Raw genomic sequence first — 27165 nt, 5'->3', positions numbered from 1 at the left:
ACTGTTCAATCGTCCAATGTTTACACTCCTTATACCAAGCATGGCGTCGTATGGCATTTACCAATGTGATGTGTGGCTTATGAACAGCTGCTTGACTGAGCGAGGTGGTGCAGTGGTTAGACACTGGACTCGCATTCGGGAGGACGACGGTTCAATCCCGCGTCCGGCCATCCTGATTTAGGTTTTCTGTGATTTCCCTAAATCACTCCAGGCAAATGCCGGGATGGTTCCTCTGAAAGGGCTCGGCCGACTTCCTTCCCCATCCTTCCTTAATCCGATGAGACCGATGACCACGCTGTCTGGTCTCCTTCCCCAAACAACCAACCAACCAACCAACAGCTGCTTGACCATGAAATCTCAAGTTTTCTCTCCTGCTGCCTAACTGTTGTAGTACTTGCAGTGGATCCTGATGCAGTTTGGAATTTCTGTGACACTCAATCACCTTACCACGTTCGAAGTCCGTGAGTTTTGCAGAGTGCCCCATTCTGCTCTCTCATGATGTCTAATGACTACTGAGGTCACTGATATGGTGTACCTGGCAGTAGGTGGTAGCGCAATGCACCTAATATGAAAAATGTATGTTTTTGGGGATGTCCGGATACTTTTGATCACACAGTGTGTGCTGATCTAAGCACTTACAGAAATTATCACGTAAAAACAGAAATTCTGGAATAAGATCTGGCTGGTTTCAGAGCAGAATTATCTTCCAGAAAAAGTCTGTTTTGTTCTTGTTACTGGGATACAGTTTTAAAAACCAGTGTAACCCTTAAATGATGAGCTAATTCTCTTAATAGAATGTTTTTAAACTGATACCACTGTAATATGAAAATGCCCAGTTCTTTAATAAATCTTAAATATATTTTCAGTGCCACTTTTGTGTTGTCTTGTAGCCATACACATGAGATTAAAGTCTAGGATAGTGAAAATAGGTTACAGTGAGGAAGATTTTACATAATTCATTACAGTTCTGTTCATTAACTGTAGCCATATCAATCTGCATTCATCATGAATTGTTTTGATGTCTTTGAAACCAACCAACCAATCAACCAGTTCACTAAATTAAAGAACCCGAATGACTACCTGCTATTTTGATTTGCTTTTGCAAAGACTTATTTTATTGTATTTTTTTCTTTTCTTCATAATTTCTTTGTCATGTACACAGACTGATTTTAAAACTTCTTTGACTGTGTTAAAAAAAAACAACAACAACAACAACATCATTTAATAACAATATGCTGACTTACGAAATGTATGCAAGGGAAGCACCAACTGCCTGGGACATCTCAGAAATTCGGCTTTATAATATTCACCCATTTTATGAAACATAAGTTTGATAAATTTTCTGTTATAATGCTATGAAGCAAACTGTTTGTAGGTGTTGTTTAGGAAAAGGATAAACATAAACATATTGTCTATGCAGTGATTGTATGTACAGTATTTTCAATGACTGAAATCAATGGGGATACAGAAAGAGCTTTATCTTGATTTGGAAATTTTGTTGTTATTTACTAAGTACAGTAAAAAACACTGCCAACTTCGAAAATGGTGCTTTGATAGGTGGAATTTGATATTATACATTCATGTTTCCAAAAAAGTCACACTGAAGGCAATAGCTGTATCAACAGCACCATGTACCAACATTTACAACAAAATTGGTTTTAAACATGATTGAACCATATTAACTGTAATAAACAGCAAAAGTGCAATGTTTGAATAGAAAAATCTTGGAACTGTCTTGACGTGTTTTGACATGATCAACTTAGTTTCTGTGACAACTCATCACTGATGAACATGTATTCCATGCAGTTCTCTATGCATAATCCAAATGACGTACGAGTACTGAAATGTTCCATTGATATTGGAAATCTTTGCCCTTGTCACCTAACAAAAGATAGCAAACAAATTCAGTGTATGGTTTATGTAGACCACCTATGACAGGAGAAAACTGTTACTGATGAGTGTTATAAGACTTTAATCAGGTGCATCAGTTTTATATTTTCACATGTGCAAAGATCTTTGTGCTTTCGTATGAAAATGGTGCAGTACTTCACATCACTGACAGCGCTATGGAATTGTGTAAGTTGGACTTTAGAGTGTTGTCATGTGCACTGTACTTGTCAATTGTAACGATAGTTCTTGTCATGTAGGAGGGTGCTTCCGCACAGAGGTAGAGCGATAGGGAAGTGTGAAGGGCATGAAGTTTGCGTAAATGTGATGCAAAGAATGGACGAAATCCTTGTTGCCAAACAACAATCAGGGTCATTTGCCTATGGTACACCGTGTTACACATTCAAATCTGTGATGGGAATAATACATTTTAAAACCAAATTCAGTCAGTCGCCTACCCATGAGAGATGTGTCAGTGAAGTTGCATTCACTACTCCACAGTCGTAGTTGATGTCATCCCATAAGGCGAGACATCTGATGCAGCTTTGTGAAGAGAAGTTGTCTAACAAGGTTATCAATTCTCATTACAATACTTGTCATTTTAGTGTGATTTGGACCGTATAATAAGTAAAAATGTAATATACAAAAAAAATTATTTCAAACACAAACTGAAATGTGCTCCCTGCTGCCGTTGGATAAGCAGCTGCAGCAGCAAGTCGTATACTCCTAGCTCACTCATTTGTTACATAGTTTAATTCTTAATTTCTTTGCGTGTTTTTGGTACTTGCATTGTTTAATTCATAAATTTCGGGCGTATTATAGTATTTGAGAGTTGTAGCATCGCGTTTTAGTACCTGAATAGTGTAAAATCGCGTAGTCGTCTGTCTTCTGTTTTTGTTTTGAACGGCCAGTGTCGGTTGGTCACAGTCAGTGTGCTCCCTGCCGCCGTTGGATAAGCAGCTGCAGCAGCAAGTCGTATACTCCTAGCTCTCATTTGTTACATAGTTTAATTCTTAATTTCTTTGCGTGTTTTTGGTACTTGCATTGTTTAATTCGTAAATTTCGGGCGTATTATAGTATTTGAGAGTTGTAGCATCGCGTTTTAGTACCTGACTAGTGTAAATTCGCGTAGTCGTCTGTCTTCTGTTTTTGTTTTGAACGGCCAGTGTCGGTTGGTCACAGTCAGTGTGCTCCCTGCCGCCGTTGGATAAGCAGCTCCAGCAGCAAGTCGTATACTCCTGCTCACTCATTTGTTACATAGTTTAATTCTTAATTTCTTTGAGTGTTTTTGGTACTTGCATTGTTTAATTCATAAATTTCGGGCATATTATAGTATTTGAGAGTTGTAGCATCGCGTTTTAGTACCTGAATAGTGTAAAATCGCGTAGTCGTCTGTCTTCTGTTTTGTTTTGAACGGCCAGTGTCGGTTGGTCACAGTCAGTGTGCTCCCTGCCGCCGTTGGATAAGCAGCTGCAGCAGCAAGTCGTATACTCCTGCCCACTCATTTGTTACATAGTTTAATTCTTAATTTCTTTGCGTGTTTTTGGTACTTGCATTGTTTAATTCGTAAATTTCAGGGGGTATTATAGTATTTGAGAGTTGTAGCATCGCGTTTTAGTACCTGAATAGTGTAAAATCGCGCAGTCTCCTTCCACCGCCGAGCAGTGTGTCAGCAGTGCACAAGTGGCAGCATTACTGCATTTACTAGGCAATCTTGTATTTTAATAACCGTTTAAATTTTGTGTCGATTTGTTTGCGCTCTCTGTAGATTAGTTCAGACGTTCTTTGCACAACAGTTTTTAGCATGGATAGGGACTGCAACTGCTGTGTTCGGATGCAGGCTGAGTTGGCATCCCTTCGCTCCCAGCTTCAGGCAGTGTTGGCTTCGGTCACACAGCTTGAGGCTGTTGCCAATGGGCATCACTGTGGGGGTCCGAATGGGGGTTTGTCGGGGACGGCCAGCTCGTCCCACGCATCCCCCAATCGGACTATGACTGTGGTTGCCCGGGATACTGCCTGCATTGAGGCTGATCCCTCACCTGTGGTAGAGTGTGAGGTCGTCTCAAGGTGTGGTAGGGGGCGAAAGACATTCCGGAGGGCTGAACGGAAGGCCTCTCCAGTTTGTCTGACGAACCGGTTTCAGGCTCTGTCTCAGGCTGATACTGATCTTCGGCCTGACATGGCTGCTTGTCCTGTTCCAGAGGTTGCCCCTCAGTCTGCAAGATCCGGGCGGTCGCAGAGGGTTGGCTTACCGGTAGTTGGGAGCTCCAACGTCAGGCGCGTAATGGGGCCCCTTAGGGATATGGCAGCAAGGGAGGGGAAGAAAACCAAAGTGCACTCCGTGTGCATACCGGGGGGAGTCATTCCAGATGTGGAAAGGGCCCTTCCGGATGCCATGAAGGGTACAGGGTGCACCCATCTGCAGGTGGTCGCTCATGTCGGCACCAATGATGTGTGTCGCTATGGATCGGAGGAAATCCTCTCTGGCTTCCGGCGGCTATCTGATTTGGTGAAGACTGCCAGTCTCGCTAGCGGGATGAAAGCAGAGCTCACCATCTGCTGCATCGTCGACAGGACTGACTGCGGACCTTTGGTACAGAGCCGAGTGGAGGGTCTGAATCAGAAGCTGGGACGGTTCTGCGACCGTGTGGGCTGCAGATTCCTCGACTTGCGCCATAGGGTGGTGGGGTTTCGGGTTCCACTGGATAGGTCAGGAGTCCACTACACGCAACAAGTGGCTACATGGGTAGCAGGGGTTGTGTGGCGTGGGCTGGGCGGTTTTTTAGGTTAGATGGCCTCGGGCAAGTACAGAAAGGGCAACAGCCTCAACGGGTGCGGGGCAAAGTCAGGACATGCGGGGACCAAGCAGCAATCGGTATTGTAATTGTAAACTGTCGAAGCTGCGTTGGTAAAGTACCAGAACTTCAAGCGCTGATAGAAAGCACCGAAGCTGAAATCGTTATAGGTACAGAAAGCTGGCTGAAGCCAGAGATAAATTCTGCCGAAATTTTTACAAAGGTACAGACGGTGTTTAGAAAGGATAGATTGCATGCAACCGGTGGTGGAGTGTTCGTCGCTGTTAGTAGTAGTTTATCCTGTAGTGAAGTAGAAGTGGATAGTTCCTGTGAATTATTATGAGTGGAGGCTACACTCAACAACCGAGCTAGGTTAATAATTGGCTCCTTTTACCGACCTCGCGACTCAGCAGCATTAGTGGCAGAACAACTGAGAGAAAATTTGGAATACATTTCACATAAATTTTCGTAGCATGTTATAGTCTTAGGTGGAGATTTCATCTTAGGTGGAGATTTCAATTTACCAGATATAGACTGGGACACTCAGATGCTTAGGACGGGTGGTAAGGACAGAGCATCGAGTGATATTATACTGAGTGCACTATCCGAAAATTACCTCGAGCAATTAAACAGAGAACCGACTCGTGGAGATAACATCTTGGACCTACTGATAACAAATAGACCCGAACTTTTCGACTCTGTAAGTGCAGAACAGGGAATCGGTGATCATAAGGCTGTTGCAGCATCCCTGAATATGGAAGTTAATAGGAATATAAAAAAAATGAGGAAGGTTTATCTGTTTAGCAAGAGTAATAGAAGGCAGATTTCAGACTACCTAACAGATCAAAACGAAAATTTCTGTTCCGACACTGACAATGTTGAGTGTTTATGGAAAAAGTTCAAGGCAATCGTAAAATGCGTTTTAGACAGGTACGTGCCGAGTAAAACTGTGAGGGACGGGAAAAACCCACCGTGGTACAACAACAAAATTAGGAAACTACTGCGAAAGCAAAGAGAGCTTCACTCCAAGTTTAAACGCAGCCAAAACCTCTCAGACAAACAGAAGCTAAACGATGTCAAAGTTAGCGTAAGGAGGGCTATGCGTGAAGCGTTCAGTGAATTCGAAAGTAAAATACTAGGTACCGACTTGACAGAAAATCCTAGGAAGTTCTGGTCTTACGTTAAATCAGTAAGCGGCTCGAAACAGCATATCCAGACACTCCGGGATGATGAAGGCATTGAAACAGAGGATGACACGCGTAAAGCTGAAATACTAAACACCTTTTTCCAAAGCTGTTTCACAGAGGAAGACTGCACTGCAGTTCCTTCTCTAAATCCTCGCACAAACGAAAAAATGGCTGACATCGAAATAAGTGTCCAAGGAATAGAAAAGCAACTGGAATCACTCAACAGAGGAAAGTCCACTGGACCTGACGGGATACCAATTCGATTCTACACAGAGTACGCGAAAGAACTTGCCCCCCTTCTAACAGCCATGTACCGCAAGTCTCTAGAGGATCGGAAGTTTCCAAATGATTGGAAAAGAGCACAGGTAGTCCCAGTCTCCAAGAAGGGTCGTCGAGCAGATGCGCAAAACTATAGACCTATATCTCTGACGTTGATCTGTTGTAGACTTTTAGAACATGTTTTTTGCTAGAGTATCATGTCATTTTTGGAAACTCAGAATCTGCTATGTAGGAATCAACATGGATTCCGGAAACAGCGATCGTGTGAGACCCAACTCGCTTTATTTGTTCATGAGACCCAGAAAATATTAGATACAGGCTCCCAGGTAGATGCTATTTTTCTTGACTTCCGGAAGGCGTTCGATACAGTTCCGCACTGTCGCCTGATAAACAAAGTAAGAGCCTACAGAATATCAGACCAGCTGTGTGGCTGGATTGAAGAGTTTTTAGCAAACAGAACACAGCATGTTGTTATCAACGGATAGACGTCTACAGACGTTAAAGCAACCTGTGGCGTGCCACAGGGGAGTGTTATGGGACCATTGCTTTTCACAATATATATAAATGACCTAGTAGATAGTGTCGGAAGTTCCATGCGGCTTTTCGCGGATGATGCTGTAGTATACAGAGAAGTTGCAGCATTAGAAAATTGTAGCAAAATGCAGGAAGATCTGCAGCGGATAGGCACTTGGTGCAGGGAGTGGCAACTGACCCTTAACATAGACAAATGTAATGTATTGCGAATACATAGAAAGAAGGATCCTTTATTGTATGATTATATGATAGCGGAACAAACACTGGTAGCAGTTACTTCTGTAAAATATCTGGGAGTATGCGTGCGGAACGATTTGAAGTGGAATGATCATATAAAATTAATTGTTGGTAAGGCGGGTACCAGGTTGAGATTCATTGGGAGAGTCCTTAGAAAATGTAGTCCATCAACAAAGGAGGTGGCTTACAAAACACTTGTTCGACCTATACTTGAGTATTGCTCATCAGTGTGGGATCCGTACCAGATCGGGTTGACGGAGGAGATAGAGAAGATCTAAAGAAGAGCGGCGCGTTTCGTCACAGGGTTATTTGGTAACCGTGATAGTGTTACGGAGATGTTTAACAAACTCAAGTGGCAGACTCTGCAAGAGAGGCGCTCTGCATCGCGGTGTAGCTTGCTCGCCAGGTTTCGAGAGGGTGCGTTTCTGGATGAGGTATCAAATATATTGCTTCCCCCTACTTATACCTCCCGAGGAGAACACGAATGTAAAATTAGAGAGATTAGAGTGCGCACGGAGGCTTTCAGACAGTCGTTCTTCCCGCGAACCATACGCGACTGGAACAGGAAAGGGAGGTAATGACAGTGCCCTCCGCCACACACCGTTGGGTGGCTTGCGGAGTATAGATGTAGATGTAGATGAAATCATTGTTTGTGTGACATATGTGCCTTATAGTGTAGAAGACCACCGATATCCAAATGGGTAACTCTCCTTGTAATTTTAAGACATTTACCAATTCGTGCCTTGAAAATGATGGTGTTATCTGTCAGAATATCATAGTTTTTGACAAATTTATCTGGCCACCTTCTTGCAAGTTGTTTGTAGAATAGTAAACAGCTTAAATTTCACAATGAACTAACTAGCTTCTACTTCCACTTACGAAAGACATTGAAAATTATATACTTCATAGAATACAAATTCCTAAACAATACAGGCTAGGAATTCCTCGTACACTATTTATGCAGCAGATTTGTTGACAGACAAAAACATTTTTTAAGCCATAATCCTTTAAATCAAAGAACCATTATTACCTTTCTTTGTTCCAAGGTCTACGTTGGACTTCCGTCATCATCCCTGCCTGAGTCTATGTCTGAGCCATCTGACAGTAAATATATGGTAATAGGTTCAAGGCTTATATCCATCTTCACCTCCCTATTAAAGTCTTCTGCCTGAAGCTTTTCAGAGTGCTGCACTCTGCCCAAGCTGAAGGGGAGATTTGTCTACTGCTCATCCACAGCCAATTCAGTGTCTGCTATCTTGAAGGTTTTGTTCTTTTCCACCAGATAGCTTTTAATGTGTGCCCAAATTAATTTAATAGATTGTACTGACTGCGTTGGGGGTAAACACAAAACTGTGTGACCAACTTTACATACAAGTAAGTAAGGTTTGTACGTTTTGTCCTACGAGTTTTACAAATTAATGAGTTGCAGTAGTTTGGTATGAGTATGGATTATAACATGCAGAATATTGTTCTTTTTAAGACAGATGCAATATCTACTTTCCTGGCGTATATGCTTGGTATTTTCTCTGTCCAGCTAAATGATAACTAGCACAAAGAGAGTACGGGGACAATAATAGGGAGGTGATAGGACAGAGGAGATGGAAATTGCTGGTTGGAGGGTGTTGGGACAGTAGGTTGCCGTAGGTTGAGACCGGGATAGTTTTGGGTGTGGAGAATATTTGTAAGGATAACTCCCGTCTGTGCAGTCCGGAAAAACTGGTGGTGGAGAGGAGGATCTTGTTTTCGAAGACTGCTTCACTAATTGCGCTATCTGGATCTTCCCCTCCATTGCCAGCTTTTCTGAACTGCACAGATGGGAGTTATCCTTACATCACATTCTCTGCTCCCAAAATTATCACAGCCTCAACCTATAGTAACCTACTGTACCCACACCTTCCACCCAACAGTTTCCACCCCTTCTGTCGTGTCACCTCACTATTCTCATTCCCTCACCCTCTTTGTGTGCTGCCCTCTGCCAGTGCACCCACCCATCTTTACCCTCCCCTGCTCCTCCTTTTTCACTCTCCATTCTCCCCCCCCCCCTCCCCTTCCCCACTTCCCTGTCCCACAGCCTCCCGATGCTGTGCGTGTGGGCAGTCTGGTCCCTGCAAGCTCCGCCAGACAGCACTCCCCCCCCCCCTCCCCCCTCCCATCCATACCCTGCTATCCCTTCCCCTTCCTCTTTCCCTTCCCCACCCCTCGAGATTGCTGCTTTTGTTCTACTCAACAACAGTATTCTGGTCTGAGTTGCTGGAGATGGTAGTTGTGTATGTGAGGTGTGCTTACTTATTTGAATGAAAATGTGTGTGTTTCCTTTTCTGATGAAGGCTTTGGCTGATGGGTAATATGTAAGGTCTTTTCGTTGTGCCTGTCTGCAACTCGACCTGTCATCGTAACAGTCAGTAGCAATTTACCTTTTCCTTATATGGTTGTTATTCCAACCTCGAGTTTCTGATGTCTAATTGGAAAGGTATTTGTTCAAAATATAAATCACGTATTCTTAATTTTAAGAGGTTATTTATTTTATTTTTAACATTGGAAAAATTAAAGGAACTAAAATGTTCTTTGCCTAGATAGTGTTGGAAGGAGGATTCACTGAAAAACAAAAACCAATTTACGAAAACTCGTATGTTTTTTTGTGTGGGAACACTGATAAGTGATTCTTGTGTTGTTCACCCTTTACTTAATATTTTTTAATGGATGTAATGTATAATTCCACACGGGGTGTAACATTTCTTCTTTTTTTTTATTTCAGTGTCTCGGTGACCAGCAGTCTGCTCTTGTTGGTCAAATGTGTTTACATCAAGGTCAAGCCAAGAACACTTATGGAACTGGATGCTTCTTACTGTATAATACAGGAACAGCTGTAAGAAAATTTAATGTGAAATAGCCTCCAGGGGGGCTTACAACTGTTTTGTGAGTACAAGTGTGGCGAATAGGGGGCCACAAGACATTGCAGTACTTCTTCCTTTCAGATTTGCTGCTGACAACAGCTTGCTCACAGGACATCAGTTATGGCTTTTCTATTTTGATTAATTCATGTTTGGTCCCCACAGCTGGGTTTGATTTCCACCTTTTCAAAATATTTTTACAGGCATGTGGGGTGTCTGGGGAAGGTCACTCAGTACTCAGCATGGTAACCAGTTGGTGGTCATCTGGTAACTGTAAGGTTGTAACCCCTAACTACACAGGAAACACACTATTCATGCCCAAACTGTTGCCTCCCTGCGCATGCCGAGGAGTAGGTACCTGTCTGTTTAGGGCACCAGTACTCTGGGTAGTGATCTTATAGCCAGATAGATGGTCATTGTCCTGACTAGATGACACCTGTGGGAGACCCTTCTTTCAGAGCAGGATGCATCATGGAAGGTATCTGGCACCATAAAGTAACCTAAGTTTTCAGCCAGTGGTTGTGAAATTCAGACCATAACTCTTCACTGCATATTGTTACAACCCTAAGAACTTACACTCCTTGGCCATTCTGCAGGACGAAAGCGAAACCAAACGAACTGCAGAATTTTACTCCCCTCAGTCCCCAGTTTTGCAACCATACAGATGGAGGGAAGAGAATAGAAGCTTTCGAAATGTGGTGCTACAGAAGAATGCTGAAGAAAAGGTGGGTAGATCACGTAACTAATGAGGAAGTATTGAATAGGATTGGGGAGAAGAGAAGTTTGTGGCACAACTTGACTAGAAGAAGGGATCGGTTGGTAGGACATGTTTTAGGCATCAAGGGATCACAAATTTAGCATTGGAGGGCAGTGTGGAGGGTAAAAATCGTAGAGGGAGACCAAGAGATGAATACACTAAGCAGATTCAGAAGGATGTAGGTTGCAGTAGATACTGGGAGATGAAGCAGCTTGCACAGGATAGAGTAGCATGGAGAGCTGCATCAAACCAGTCTCAGGACTGAAGACCACAACAACAACAACAGTCTAAATATAGTGGTGGTCAATGAAATGAAATGGAAAGAAGACGAGCATTTCCGGTCAGATGAGTGAAGGCAGTATCATAACCCGTAACAGTTCAGTGACAAGGTTGTGCTCATCAGAATCAACAAACCAAACACAGACAATAACAGTTCACATATACATGCTGTCATCGCAAGCAGAAGATGAAGGGTCACAGAAATTCTATAAGGATATTGAAGATGTAATTCAATACATAAAGGGAGATGAAAATCTAATAGTCCTTGGGGATTGGAATTCAGTTATAGGGAAAGGAGTAGAAGAAAGAGTCATGGGACAGTATGGGCTTTGGTGGTAACATTGAGAGAGGGGCAAGACTAATAGAATTCTGTAATAAATTTCAGTTAGTAATATTGAAAACTCTGTTTGAGAATGATGAGAGGAGGAGGTATACTTGGAAATGGCTGGGAGATAATGGGAAGATTTCATGACCAGGCAGCATTTCTGAAATCATATTGGATTGTAAGGCGTACCCAGGAGCAGATATAGACTCAGATCACAAATTAGTAATGATGAAAAGTAGGCTGAAGTTTAGGAGACTAGTCAGGAAGAATCAGCATGAAAAGAAGTGGGATACGGATGTACTGAGGAATGAAGAAATATGCTTGAAGCTCTCCGAGGCTGTTTCTCTTAGGCTGCAGGTACTGTGATAATGAATGTATCAGTAGGCAGTTCAGTTGAAGAGAAATGGACATCTGTAAAAAGAACAATCACAGAAGTCGGAAAGAAAAATGTAGGTACAAGGAAGGTAACTGCGATGAAACCATGGGTAACAAAAGAAATAATTCAGTTGATTGACAAAAGAAGGAAATACAAAAATGTTCAGGAAAATTAAGGAATACAGAAATACAAATCACTTAGGGATGAAATAAATAAGAAGTGCAGGGAGGCTAACGAGAAATGGTTACATGAAAAATGTGAGGAAATCAAAAAAGAAATGAGTGTTGGAAAGTCTGACTCAGCATATCAGAAAGAAAAAACAACTTTCATTGAAATTAAAAGGAACTGCAGTAACATTAAGAGTGCATTGGAAATTCCACTATAAAATGCAGAAGAGAGAGTGGATAGATGGAAAGAGTACAATGAATACCTCCCTATTAGGCGGAGAGCTTGTCTGATAATGTGATAGAAGAAAAAGAAGTCGATAGGGAATCCAACATTAGAATCAGAATTTAAAAGAGCTTTGGAATACTTAAGATCAAGTAAGGCAGAAGGGATAGATAATGTTCCATTGGGATTCCTAAAATCATTGGGGGAAGTGATAACCAAATGATTATTCATGTGGTTGTAGACTGTATGAGACGGGTGATATACCATCAAAACTTTCGAAAAATCATCCACACAATTCCCAAGACTGCAAGAGCCAACAAGTGTAAGGATTGTCGCACAACCTGCTTAACAACTCATGCAACCAAGTTTTGACAAGAATAATATACAGAAGAATGGAAAAGAAAATTGAGAACCTGTTGGATGGTGATCGGTTTGGCTTTAGGAAAGTTAAAGGGACCAGAGAGGCAGTTCTGATGTTGCAGTTGATAATGGAAGCAAAACTGAAGAAAAATCAAGACACTTTCATAGGATCTGTTGACCTGGAAAAACCATTAACTGTTGCAAGGTGATCAAAATTCTGAGAAAAATAGGGACAACAATGTAGGACTAAACAGATTGCTACTTACTGTAAGGAAGATAAATTCATTTGCAGACAGGCACAATTAAAAGACACATACACAAAGCTTCCAGCCACAGCCTTCATCAGCAAAAGAGATACAGGGAGGCACACACCATTCATACACACAAGCAAGCACACCTCACGCACACATGACCTCCAAATCTGGCAACTCATTCCTCCACATTCCTGTGTGAAGTTTCCACTGTTTGAGAAAAATAGGGGTAATATATAGAAAAAGATGGGTGACACATTGAAGAATTAGTGATGAAATAAAAGAAAGTTCCAAGAATTGGATTAAAATTCAAAATGAATGAATATCAGTGATAATATTCCCTAAAGCCATTGCTATCCACAGAGAAAGTGAAGAAGAATTACAAGATGTGTTGAATGGAATGAACAGCCTAATGAGTACAGAATATTAATTGAGAATAAATTGATGAATGACAGAAGTAATGAGAAGTAGCAGAAATGAGAACAGTGAGAACCTTTAATATCAGAATTGGTGATCATGAAGTAGATGAAGTTAATGAATACTGCTGTGTAGGCAGCAAAGTAGCACATGATGGATGAAGCAAGGAGGACATAAAAAGTAGAGCATCATTGGCAGAAAGGGCGTTCCTGGCAATGAGAAGTCTACTAGTATCAAACATAGGTCTTAATTTGAGGAAGAAACTTCTGAGAATGTACATTTGGAGCACTGCATTGTGTGATAGTAAGATATGAACTGTGGTAAAACTGGAACAGAAAAGAACTGAAGCATTTGAGAAGTGTTGCTATAGAAGAATATTGAAAATTACATTGTCTGATGAGTTAAAGAATCAGGAGGTTCTCTGCAGAGTTGATGAGGAAAGGAACATATGGAAAACACCAGCAATAAGAAGAGGCAAGATAACAGGACATTTGTCAAGACATCGTGGTGTAACTCCTGTTGGTTCTAGAGGGAGCTGTAGAGACTAAAAAATGTAGAGGAAGACAGAGTTTGGAATACATCCCACAAATAATTGAGGACACAAGTTGCAGTCGCTGCTCTGAGATGAAAGATTGGTACAGGAGAGGAATTTGTGGTAGGATGCATCAAACCAGTCCCCCATTTTACCCCTACATGGAAATTTCAGTGCAGACCAGCTCCTGTGAAGAAATAATGTAAGCAAAACACATTTATAAATCAAATGAGAAGTGGAACACATTTGTAAATCAAATGAGAAGTGGATGCAGCATAAAATTCCTGAGATCAGGTGGTATACCCATGTCATCTGGCAGAAGTGTTCTGATTGACCAACTTCTTTCCAATATAGATCTGTCTCTCCTAAAGGACAGTATTTTACCTGCTTTAATGCCACCCATGGCACCTTTTTGGCTATTGACTTTATGATCTCTTCTCCCAATCTTGTGGCTGTGATCCTGTAACTTCCTTGTCACCACCTGATGGTCAAATTGCCATGTTGGGCTCTGTGAAGAGCCAAATGGAAGATGTATGCCTCGGCTGTATCCATCCAATTTCATTGACGAGTTTGTGAGAGATTTCTCAGATCATCCACACGACTGGAATTTCTATCCCTCTTCCTACAGGCGTGTCCACTGGTGGCCAGCACCAACTATTCAGAACTGTTAAATGCACATGCAACATCTCAAGCGAAATGCCTGTAGACCACCCTCATCACTTTTAAATGGCTTTTTGCAAAGGCTCACTGCCTAATTAAATGCAGTAAAAGGAGTGCTGTGATTGCTGCATCTCCTCTTTGGGAACATTTGCCTCTTCATTGCAGATGTAGGCCAACTTCTGTAGTCTGCCGGGTAGTCCAATAGCAACAACTGCTCTGGGTCTCTTCCTGTATAGTGGTATTTATCCCAATATGAAGTTGGTTCTTATTGAACAACTTGGAACCCACTTTCCGTCAGTGTAAATATCATTCTCTTACCATTCAGTGACTGGGAAATGCTTTAAACACTTGAATTGTCAGGCCCTGATTCGGTTCATAATTAGGTTGTCAATCATACAAGGCGTGATCAAAATATAATGGAAGGTTTGTTTTTCGTAAAGAATTTTTATTTATCCATCATCATCAACAACTTGGTCTCCTTCAAAGTAATCCCCCTCAGGTATAATACACATGTGCCAGTGCTTTTTTTCAATTTTGGAGGCTCTTCTGAAACTCACTTTTCATTACAGTACACAGCTCCTTCAGCGAGTCTGTTTTTATCTCACCGATGGTGGCAAAACAACATCCTTTCATAGTTCTCTTCAGGCTCGGAAATAGAAAGAAGTCATGAGTCGTCATGTCTGGTGAATACAGTGGTCGAGGCAATGAAACAGTTTCGTTTTTTGTCAAAAAATCACAGAACAAGCACTGAGGTGTGAGCAGGAGCATTATCGTGATGGAGTTTCCACGAGTGGTTTTACCACAGTTCTGGTCATTTTCTTCAGATTGCTTCATGCGAATGGCACATAACTTCTAGATAGTATTCCTTACTGACTGTGTGACCATAAGGCAGGAACTCATGATGCACAATATCATTGTAATTGAAGAAAACATTGAGAAGAACCTTCACATGTGATTGAAGTAGTCAAATTTTTTTTGGGCTTGGCTCTTCAGGCAGTTTCCATTGTAGCAATTGCGCCAATTTGAGAACTTTTTCCACACAAGTGACTTACCAGTTGCCTCCCCCCCTCCCTCCCTCCCCTCCGTTTCCCTCATACTCTTTCACCCATGTCAGTTTTCACTCTTAATTGTGACATGCACTGTATAAAAATGTTGTACTTGGGTGCCCCTGGCACCCCTCTCAGCTTGGTGCCCCAAGTGGCCACTACTTACTCTGATATGTCCTGTACAGAAATCTTGTAGTTGTGTTGCCTCTGGTGCCTCAAGCAGTGCCTAGTGTTGCATGGGCATTAAATTGGCCTTGTTTATACACATGTTCATAACCTGTTATAACTTTCTTTAGGAGTTCTGGATCATTGTTGACTTCATTCAGCAATTCCTGAGTGATGTTTATGCAAAATTCAACAATTTTGGAACAAACATTGCTGCTACACGTTTCATGCCCATAATATCCAAAAAATTGCTATTCATGAGCCAGAGGATATGTAGACATCATCAGCAAACCTCCCTAATTGTGATTTGACGATCTTTTACAAGCATTTTCTTCATTTTTTCACATCGTCATCGGTAATTGAACTTTCAGGGCTTCCAAGGTGGTCATCATCTTCAAAGTATTCTCATCCCTCCTTGAAATGTTTATACCACTCATAAAATTTTCCCTTGCTCATAGTAGATTCACCAAAGCCATAGTCAACATTTCAAATGCACTGCTGCACTTTATTTCTTTTTTCGAGCAAAATTTAATGCAAATTTTTTGATCCATCTTTTTCAAAATAAAAATTTTCCAGCGCTCAAAAACACTTATAACATTTTCGACTGTCAACAAAACTAAATATTCAAAACATCTGACAATGCAAACGTACACCAAGAACATGTGTATCAACAAGATGAAAAATTTGAAAAAGGGATGTATGCAGACATCAAAATTAAAAGATTCCCGTTACTCTTTGATCACTCCTCGTATTTTGCTAGTAGGTGATTTTTCTTTACAATGGCAGGATGGTGTCATATGTCAATCATTAAACCAGGCAAAAATCCAACATCCATTGCCAGCTACTGACCTGTTGGCCTAACAAACAAGCTCAGGAAACTGCTTGAAAGGATGGTAACACAATGATTTTCCCTGCTCTCGAATCATTGGGCCTTTTCTCCCCCCCCCCCCCCCCCCCTCCCTCTTATCAGTGTGGTTTCTGGGAGGGGTGATCCACAACCGATGATCTGGTTAGATGGGAAACAACAATCTGAAAGGCTTTTCCTAAATGCCAATATCTCATTGCAATTTTGCTTTGACCTGTATATGACATACGAAACCACTTGGTGCCCCGGACAAGAGTAAGTCTTCTTCGGCACCTCTCGCTAGGAAGGGGTCCCTTGGTTCACTCCCTTCCCAGGTTTCTGCTAGTGGGAAAGATGACTCCCGGCAGTGGCTGAAGTGCCAAAAAGTAGCTGGTAGTACGGCTTCACGATCATCCTCAGTCCCCGAGACTGAATCAGTCAAGCCCTACCAGTCAGAGAAACCCAAGGAGCAGCAAGAGAAATCCAAAAAGAAGATGCCCAAGACTAAGGGACTTGTGGTGGCACCCACACTGCTGCTACCTACAAGCTTTGCTTCTGAGGATGAGGTGGAGATTCTGGCATCCGCTCAGGACCTAGATCTCACTGGACCGTCAGACACCATGGATACAGACTGCTCAGGAAATAAATCGGTAGCAGCAGGTGACCCTGAGGCGTAAACTGCCTCATTGGATGTTCCATTCCATCCCAGCCTCAGAATCATGTCATCCTCCAGTGGAATTGTGGCAGTTTTTTCCACTGCCTGGCTGAGCTATGGCAACTGTTAAGCTTCACACCTGCTTTCTTCACTGCCCTCCAGGAAACCTGGTTCCCGGCAATGCAGAACCCTGCCCTCCGTGGCTATAAGGGATATTACAGGAACCTTAGCGACTATGATCGAGTGTCAGGTGGAGTTTGCGTGTATGTCCTGATCTCAGTGTGCAGTAAACTTGTGCCCCTTCAAACCACTCTTGAAGCTGTGGCTCTCAGGATAAGGACGACACAGGAAATACCTGTCTGCAATGTATATCTTCCTCCAGATGGTGCAGTACCCCTGAACGCATTGGCTGCACTGATTGATCAACTCCCTAAACCTTTCCTTCTTTTGGGAGATTTTAAAGCTCATAACCCCTTGTGGGGTGGCACCGTGCTTACTGGCTGAGGCAAAGATGTCGAAAATTTACTGTCACAACTCGACCTCTGCCTCTTAAAAACACGTGCCCCCACGCATTTCAGTATGTCACATGGCACATATTCGTCTATTGATCTCTCGATTTGAAGTCCTGACCTTCTCCCATCTATCCACTGGAGAGCACATGACGACCTGTGTGATAGTGACCACTTCCTCATCTTCCTGTCACTGCCCCAGCATCAGGCCCATGGACGCCTGCACAGATGGACTTTAAACAAGGTAGACTGGGGAACTTTCACTTCTGCTGCCACTTTTGAATCACCCCAATGCGGTAACATCGACGTGATGGTTGAGCAGGTGACTACAACTATTATTTCTGCGGCAGAAAATGTGATCCCTTGCCCTTTAGGGTCCCTGCAGTGAAAGGCAGTCCCTTGGTGGTTGCCGGAAGTCGCTGAAGCAATTAAGGATCGTCGGCGAGCTCTACAGCGGCATAAGCGGCACCCTTCCCGAGCACCTCATAGCCTTTAAATGGTTCCGTGCCTGCGTTCACTATCTTATCAGATGACGGAAGCAGGAGTGTTGGGAGAGATACGTCTCGACCATTGGGTGCCATACGTCACCTTCCCAAGTGTGAGCAAAGATCAAACGTGTTTTCGGGTACCAGACCCCAACAGGTGATCCCGGTGTTAACATAAATGGCATGTTATCTAATGACGAAAACGCGATTGCCGAGCACTTTGCTAAGCACTATGCTCAAGCCTTTGCGTTGGAGAATTACCTCCCAGCCTTTAGCACTCTCAGATGGTGGCTGGAAGGGAAAGTCATCTCGTTTACTACACCCCACAGTGAATCCTATAACGCCCCATTTACGGAGTGGGAGCTCCTCAGTGCCCTGGCACCTGGGCCACATCGGATCCACAGTCAGATGATTAAACATCTCTCATCTGACTACAAGTGACATCTCCTCGTCATCTTCAACCGGATCTGGTGCGATGGCATTCGTCCATCACAATGGGGGGGGAGCACCATCATTCCGGTGCTCAAACCCAGTAAAAGCCTGCTGGATGTGGATAGCTATTGGCCCATCAGCCTTACCAACAATCTTTGTAAGCTGCTGGAATGTATGGTGTGTTGGCGGCTGGGTTGGGTTCTGGAGTCACGTGGCCTACTGGCTTCATCTCGGGGTGGCTTCTGCCAGGGTTGCTCTACCACTGATAATCTTGTGTCCCTTGAGTCTGCGATCCGCACAGCCTTTTCCAGATGCCAACACCTGGTTGCCATCTTTTTTGATTTACGAAGAGGCCCGCTCCCGATTTTTATCCAAAATTCCCTGTCAGTTCGTATTTTCTGTGTCCAAGTTGGTGCCTCCCATAGTTCCATCTATATCCAGGAGAATAGAGTCCCGCAGGGCTCCGTATTTAGTGTCTCTCAGTTTTTAGTGACCATTAACGGTCTAGCAGCAGCTGTAGGGCCATCCGTCTCACCTTCTCTGTATGCGGATGACTTCCGCATTTCTTACTGCTCCTCCAGTACTGGTGTTTCTGAGTGGTGCCTACAGGGAGCCATTCACTAGGCGGAGTCATGGGCTCTAGCCCACGGTTTCTAGTTTTCAGCTGCGAAGTCATGTGTCATGCACTTCTTTCGGCGTCGTACCATTCATCGGGAACCAGAAATTTATCTTACTGATGATCCACTCACTGTAGTGGAGGCATATCGATTCTTAGGACTGGTTTCCAATGTCTGATTCACTTGGCTGTCTTACCTTCGTCAGCTTAAGTGGAAATGCTGGCAGCACCTCAATGCCCTCCGCTGCCTGAGCAACACTAACTGGGGTGCAGATCGCTCTACACTGCTGGAGCTCTACAGAGCCCTTGTTCAATCCCACCTTGACTATGGGAATGTGGTTTATGGTCTAGTGGCACCCTCGGTATTGCTTTTACTCAGCCCAGTGCACCACTGTGGTGTTCACCGAGCAACAGCTTCCTTTAGAACAAGTCCAGTGACCAGTGTCCTGATGGAGGCCAGAGTCCCTCCATTGAAGGTTAGGCGAGCACAACTGCTCGCCAGTTACATTGCACACGTTCGTTGTTCTCCTGCGCATCCAAATTACCGTCTCCTTTTCCCACCCGCGGCAGCCCGTCTCCCGCATCGGCGACCTAGGTCAGGGCTAACGATTGTGGTTCGCATGCGATCCCTTCTGTCTGAACTGTAGTCCTTCCCTTTACCACCTATACTTGTGGTCCATTCATGTACACCTCCATGGTGTACAACTAGGCCGCGGCTTCACCTGGACCTTTCAGATGGCACTAAGGACTCAGTTAACCCTGCGACTCTCCGCTGTCACTTCCTCTCGATTCTCAACATGTACTGGGGCCATGAAGTGGTTTACACTGATGGCTCAATGGCCAATGGTCACGTTGGCTTTGCCTATGTTCATGGACACATAGAACAGCACTCTTTGCCTGATGGCTGCAGTGTTTTCACTGCAGAGCTGGCGGTCATATTTCGTGCTCTTGAGCACATCTGCTCATGCCCAGGCGAGTCATTTCTCCTGTGTACTGACTCCTTGAGCAGCCTACAAGCTATCGACCAGTGCTACTCCCGTCATCCTTTGGTGGTGACCATCCAGGAGTCCATCTATGCCCTGGAATGGTATAATCATTCAGTGATGTTTGTCTGGACCCCAGGTCACGTCGGAATCCCAGGCAACGAACTTGTCGACAGGCTGGCCAAACAAGCTACGCGGAAACCGCTTCTGAAGATGAGTGTCTGCTCAAACAGTTCATTGACATATTTGGTGTGCAAGAAAGGAGAAAAGTAAGATGCAGTGGAATAAAAAATATTTAAGAACTTTGGACTTGAAGTACAAGGGGTTGCCTCACAAATAAAGGCAGAGGATATAAGCTACTGAAAAGGAAAATTCTGAAGAAAACAACATTGCAGCAACCGAACAGTTTGGAAGATAAAATTAAATAATATCTTCCAGTCATGATTAAGGAGTTTGCTTAATGGCATCTGCATTATGAGAAAGATGAGAATGAAGTCTTATGGGACAATGAGCCAGAGAGAAAGAGTTCTTTTCCCTAAAGCCATTAAAGGGGTGGTGGTTGTGGTTGTGGTTGTGGTTGTTGTTATTGGTTAGTTTCGCATTTTCCCTGGATCATTGCCACAAAAATCTTAATGATCTGCAACGAGTCATTTTACATGTGACACACACACACACACACACACACACACACACACACACACACACACACACACAAACAACTAGGATGCACAGAAGATGGAGAAGTTGTCCACAAATAAGGAACATAGTACTGGATGTCGTAATGTGGTTGTAAAACTATTGATTGCGATGGCGAAAGCCATGACACTTAAGACATTCCCTTCAGGGACACCATTCTCCTGCTTAAAATGGTCAGATGAGACATTCCCAACCCTGTATCTAAAATATCCGTCGGAGAGAAAGGACCGTATGAAGGTCGGTAGACATCCACGGAATCCTGACTGATGGAGCTGTGACAAAATATTATGCCTCCAAGTAGTGTTGTAGGTTTTTTCAAATTGAAGACAACACCGATAAGGTGTTGCTTATGAAGGAAAGCTTGTCGAATTGCAGCTTCGAGCAGGGTCAGGTTATCGAGAGTGGAGCGATAGCTCCTGAACCTACACTGTGAGGGATTGAGGGGACCTGGTTTCCAGAACCCACACTAGGTGCCGATTGACCATATGCTCCAGTGTCTTTCCTATGCAGCTTGTCAGGCTAATACTACAATAACTACCCGGGTCTGTCCGATCCTTTCCTGGTTTGAAAATTGGGATTAAAATAGATTCCTTCCATGAGTTGGGAAAGTCACCAGTTATCCAAATTTTACTGAAGAGCTGAAGGAGAACCGTCAGTCCAACTGTTGTAACATGCAGTAGGTTATCAGGTCGTTTCCAGGGGTCGTATCACAAGCAACTGACAATGCAGAATCCAGCTCCCACAGAGAGAAAGGCTGGTTGTACTCTTCCATGTTGGTGGAACGGAAGTCAAGATCAGCCTTCTCCTGTACCTCTCGATATTGGCAGAAGGTGGGATGGCTGGAATCGGCTGTAATGGATTTATATGATTCAGTCATTGTCTGAGCTACATCCGTTGTCGATGTTACAAGAGACACCTGTATTCATACAGCTGCTATTGGCGGTTGAGAGTTGTGCCCTGAGATCCTCGTGATGGCTTCTCATACTTTAAATGCGGGTGTGGACTTATTGATGGAGTTCAGGAACTCTTGCCAAGACCTCTGATTACTCTCCTGAATTATTCTCCTCGCCTTGCATGCCCCATTCGAAAGTTTTCAGGATTCTCATCTGTAGGGCATCGATTGAATCTGTGCATTGCTGCCCTCCTGTTCCTAATTGCAAGACGACACTCATCATTCCACCAAGGGACAGGTCGCCTCCTAGGCACTTCCACAGACTTTGGGATGGATGCATCAGCAGCATGGTGAATCACAGCTGTAATGTGATCCACCCAGTCCTGGATGCCATCACATAGCTCGAAAACAGTTAACTGCCTGTAAAGCATCCAGTTAGCCTTCTTGAATAACCATCTTGGTGGCTTTCTTTCAGGATATGCTCCATCAGGCAGATGGATCCAGATTGGGAAATGGTCACTACCATGAAGGTCATCGTCCACTGAGCAGTGTCCCCAAGGGCAGGCAAGCAGAAGGAGAGGTCTGTGGCTGTAGACGAACCTGTAGCGGTGCTAAAATGTGTGGCTTGACCCATGTTCAGCAGTATAAGATCTTTTGTGTGTAGCATATCCTTAAGTACCCAACCCTTGCGGCATGTGGTGTTAGAACCCCATAGTGTGCATTGAAGTCCCCCAAAAGGAGAAAGGGTTGGGGTAGTTCATCAAGAAGATGAGTGAGGACCCCACTATCAAGAGGCTCATGGGGTGATACATACACAGAGCACACTATGATGTCAACATGGCCCACTATCTGAACAGCAACCGCTTGTTGTGTTGTTGTTAAGGGAATAGGTGAGGAGTGAAAAGTATCCTTTACGAACACTGCAACCTCACCTTTTGCCTTGTCACAAGCAAGGTCGTCGCTTCTATAAAGGTGATAACCTCCAAGTACAGTCTCTTGAAGGCAGAGGCAAAAGGGTCTGTCCTGTACAAGGAGTCTCAGTTCTTCCAGATGAGTCCTGTACCCATTTATATTCCTTTGAAGTGCGGGAGCCATTTCATCAATGTGGTCTTGCTTTACCCCTGTCTTTATGTCAAGGTGGTGAGACACTTGAAGAGTGAGGCGGGGTTTTGGGGCTGACTGGGTCTGGTGATGAGGCATCAAAATCCATGATGTCCTCATCATCAGTCAGATGTGCCAGAATGACTTCTGATGGCACCCGGGTCAGCTTTCAACTCATATGTTGGGATCCTTTCCCTGCCCCATTTCCCAGCAAGGATGAGGGGGAAAGGAGGCGGTGAGAGCCACTTTTCTTCGAAGAAACTTGGTGTTGAGGGACACTCTGCCATCGGGCTGTGCACTGTGAAAGCATTACTGGTCTCTTCCATTGTAGCTGTTTGAATCGCTATGTCTTTCACTTTACTTTGACGCATACAGGTGCAAGAGGTGGAGAAGGGAACACTGGACGTTGAGAGGGTTTCATCACCTGATAGTCCTTTTTGGCTTCTGCGTATGGGATCCGCTTAGTCACTTTGATTTACTGAATTTTGCATTTCTCTGCAAAAACAGGGCAGGCTTGGCTCCAAACTGGGTGGCTTCCAGAGCAGCTAATACAGACTGCTGGAAATGGACAGTCCATCCCAGCTTCCATGGGCTGCCTTTCCACACATCCCACAAGTTGCTTCGCCTCCGCAACTCAGCATTGTAGGGCCAAAGCACTGGCATTTGAAGCATCACATACGGTTAGGTACATAGGGCCGAACCCCAAGTCAGAGGAAACCTGCCATGATGTGTTCAGGTAGCGTTGGAGAATTGAAGGTCACAATAAAAGTGGCAGTCTTCTCAGTCTCTCCATTGTTCTTGCGTGTCCTTTAGTCCACATCTATGATACCCTGTGGTGCCCATTCTTGTTTGAGTTCAGCAAAATCTTTATCCATAATATCACGGCAGGCTACCACACCTTTGTTGGAGTTAAGGGATTTATGCAACTCAACAATGATGTCGTACTCACCCAATTTCTGTGACTTCTTAAGGAGTTCCACCTGCTTTGCCTGGTTAGTCTCAACAAGCAAGGAACCATTGTGCATCCGCTTAGTAGACTTTAGGGTACCAGCCAGCCCTTCTAAGCCTTTATGGATATACAAGGGGGACACTTTTTCAAACGTCCCCTCCTTCCTCTAAATTACTACAAAGACATTATGATTCATGACTCCTTGAGCCCCATTACTGACAACAAGATGATTATCACGAGGAGTAGTCTCCCTCATTCTTTTTGATGAATGGGTGTGAGAACTCCCGAGCGGTACACCCTTCCCGCTGGGAGGAGAAGAAGAAGATTTCGAGGATTCCATCTCGGTCCCACGAGCAGCTAGGGAAATAAGGGTCCACTCAGACAGAGCTCCATGTGCCTGAGTAAGCCTTATACAACTGAGGTGTGGCAGGTTCCCCAAAGGTTGCCCGCTAACGACTGTTCCACCTCAACAGCCATACATCTCCTCAGCGCGCAGCACACCTTGAGATTGAGGTTTTTTTTATAGAGGTTTATTCCATCCTCGCAATCCGCACAATCAAACCAAGATCCCCATTCCCTGTGACACAACGTTCCTCCGCTGCGCCGCACGGTGGTCACTGAAGCATGCCCTGACCTTATGGTGACGGGGGACTGGCAGATCTTACCAGTCCCCAGGTCAGGAACCCAGGGGTCGCGAAGCCCATACCCAGCAAATGAATGCCGAGCCCCTGGGGGCAACAGAAATATGCCTCACATGTCTTCACACATAACAAGACAAAAGAATCATGCAGAAGGTGCATCATGAGTGATACCCAGAACAAGGGATGTGAACAGTACCAGCTGGAAGAACGTAGTGTGCGTGAGTCAGTGCTGCTCTACATGTATGTAGACGCGAGTTGCCTGTAGGTGGCGTGATGGAGACTCTGTCGTCTGTGCACTTCCCATAGGTGACCTTTACTGGCCGGTCTGCTCTGATACAGTTGGCAGCTGATTTAAGTTCACACTTGCAGCAACACTACACTCGGTGTACTCACACTTACATGCACTAACAGCAGGATACAGCAAAAAACATTTATGTTACTGGAATCATTATATATTCGTATTAATTATCTGAATAATAAGTGTAAATATAAATTTGCATAAATAGTATTTTGGAATATTTCTGTACATATTACATATTTCGTGTGCTACTGTGTTAGTTATAATGCAAAATTAGGAAAAAAAGTTGGTTATCAGTGGGAGTAGAATACATACCAGGTGGACAGTTTCTGACTTGCTATGTCTCAAGTTTTGGCTTATTTTGCGTATTTTCACTCCCTGTTGTTTTATGGAATTATCTTTTGGGTCAGTGCACCTAAAGTAAATGAATTGTTTGTTTAGCAGAAGTGAGCAGTAACAATATGGTGTAAAGAAGATAACTGTACATCTTGCAGAAGCATTAGTAAGGGTTTTTGAATTCTTACACTTCATAGTACAGTTACTCCTTAATGGTTTTTATTGATGATGATGAAAATAAGATTCTGCTAAACAGAGATATTCACAGTCATAATACAAGACACAAAGATAAATTTCAGGATTCAGAATGGTGTTACATATTGTGGTAGTAGATTCAAGTTCCCATGTAATGTAAAGCAAGAAATTAGGAATCTCTAACAATTCAAAAGAAAATTACCATTCATCCCCATATCAGTGTGGCTTGTGGGAAGGACGATCTACAACTGACCATTTACCCAAATTGGAAACAGCAGTCCGACAAGACTTTTACTAACCCCTGATGCCTCGTTGCAGTCTTCTTTGACGTACATACGGCGTATGATGTGGCTTGGTGCCATCACATTTTAGTTAACCTCCATGACTGGGGCTTTTGTGGCCCACTTCCAATTTTTATTTGTGAGTTTTTATCCGACCGGCTCTTCCGGATTTGAGTTGGCACCTCAGTCAGCATCGCTCGGACCCAGGAGAATGTTGTCCCACAGGGTACTGTGTTAAGTGTCGCACTCCAGCTCATTGCCATCAATGGGCTTGTACCTTCTTTTGGGCATTGTATGTTGACTATTTTTGCGTCTGGTACAGTTGCCACTTGGTAGCATCTGCTGAACACCAGCTCCAAGGTGCCATCCCATAGGTCTCTGTGTGGGCCTTTTCCCATGGCTTCCAGTTTTCTCCCTCCAAAATGTGGTTATGCATTTTTACCATAGACCTACAGTACACACTGATCCAGTTAGGTGACCAGCGCATATATTTTGTAGCACAGTTCCATTTCATGGGCTTTCTCTTGGATAAAAAGCTGAACTGGCTGACCCATATTTGTCACCTGAAGACTACATGCATGCAGAAGCTTAATGCTCTCCAGCTCCTGGCCCAAATGTTTTGGGATGCAGACCATGTTTCTGTTCTCCATCTTTACCATGCTCTGGTTTTGTTCGGACTAGATTATGGTTGTCAGGTTTATGGCTGAGTGAGTGGCTTCTTCCACTCTGAAACTAGTTGACCCTGTTCATCATTATGGAGTGCGTCTGGCTATTGGTGCTTTTCGCACTAGTCTCGTCAACAGCCTCCTCACAGAAGCAGGGATTCCCCCTCTACAAATATGATGGAGCCAACTCCTGGTTTCTTATGCAATCACTGTTCAATGTTTCCGTGACCATCCCATGTACCCCATCTTCATTGCAAATGAGGGATGCCTCCCTCCTGATACCCGCCCTCAGGTGGGATTGCTAGTTGGAATGCTCCTGACTTCCCTCTGTCAGGATCTTCATCTCCAGTCACTGGAAAGTCCCCTGTGTATTTCCTACTGCAACCCACCTTGAATGGTGCCTCGACCACGGATTAGGACCGACCGGTTCCAGGGTCCTAAGGGCTCTGTTGCCTCTATGAATACCAGCATCATGTATGTTCTGTCCTCGAGGAGTTCCAGGGTGCTACCATCTTCTGTACTGATGGTTCTAAAATGATAGATAAGGTGGGATACACTTTTATATCTGTTACTTGCAAGGAACTTCATTTATTTCCAGGATCATGTAGTGTGTTCACAGCAGAGCTGCTAGCGATTGACAGGCCCCTCCATTTTGTTAATCAGGCTTCCCTCCACAGTGTTTTAATATGTACCAACTCAATGGCCAGTCTGCAGGCTATAGACGAATGCTACTCTCGCCACCCTTTGCTATTTGCTCTCCATGACCACCTCTCTGCCCTTGGTGGTCTGACTGCTCAGTTGTCTTTCTCCGGATCCCAAGTCATGCGGGCATCCCAGTGAATGAACTGGCTCACCATTTGCTTAGAGAGGCAGATAATTATCCCCCATTCCCTTTCATTATTCCAGGTGCAGATATGCAGATTCACAGCAAATCTCTTTTTGCCTAAAAATGGAATGACATCTGGTGCACTACTGCTCTCAGTATTTTCTCTTGGGTAACGAGCCAGGCCCACAATGTACTTGTGGAGCCAGACCGACAGTAACCCATGTATTGGTGGAATGTCCCCTTCTTTTGGCCCTTCATACTAATTATGACCTCCCAAATTACTTGCCATGGGTGGCTGAACTGGTCCTCAGTTTCCTCCATGAAAGTAGTTTTTATTTTCAGTTCTAAGATTTTGCTTTCCTCCTAGAGCAGGGGCAGGGTGGTTGTGTTTGG

At 43.9% G+C, this 27165-nt stretch overlaps 1 protein-coding gene across 1 annotated transcript in view; it reads left to right on the top strand.

Annotated features, from left to right (window-relative positions):
- Positions 1-27165, top strand: part of LOC126187794 (glycerol kinase-like) — a 163459-nt gene that overhangs the window by 49156 nt on the left and 87138 nt on the right. The window contains exon 8 of the mRNA XM_049929069.1: positions 9675-9785. Coding sequence (XP_049785026.1) covers positions 9675-9785 — 111 coding nt within the window. The remainder of the gene's footprint in view (positions 1-9674; positions 9786-27165) is intronic.

This window comes from Schistocerca cancellata, chromosome 5 (genome assembly GCF_023864275.1).
Source record: "Schistocerca cancellata isolate TAMUIC-IGC-003103 chromosome 5, iqSchCanc2.1, whole genome shotgun sequence".
Classification (NCBI taxonomy): domain Eukaryota; kingdom Metazoa; phylum Arthropoda; class Insecta; order Orthoptera; family Acrididae; genus Schistocerca; species Schistocerca cancellata.
This window is presented reverse-complemented; position numbering and strand designations above follow the sequence as displayed.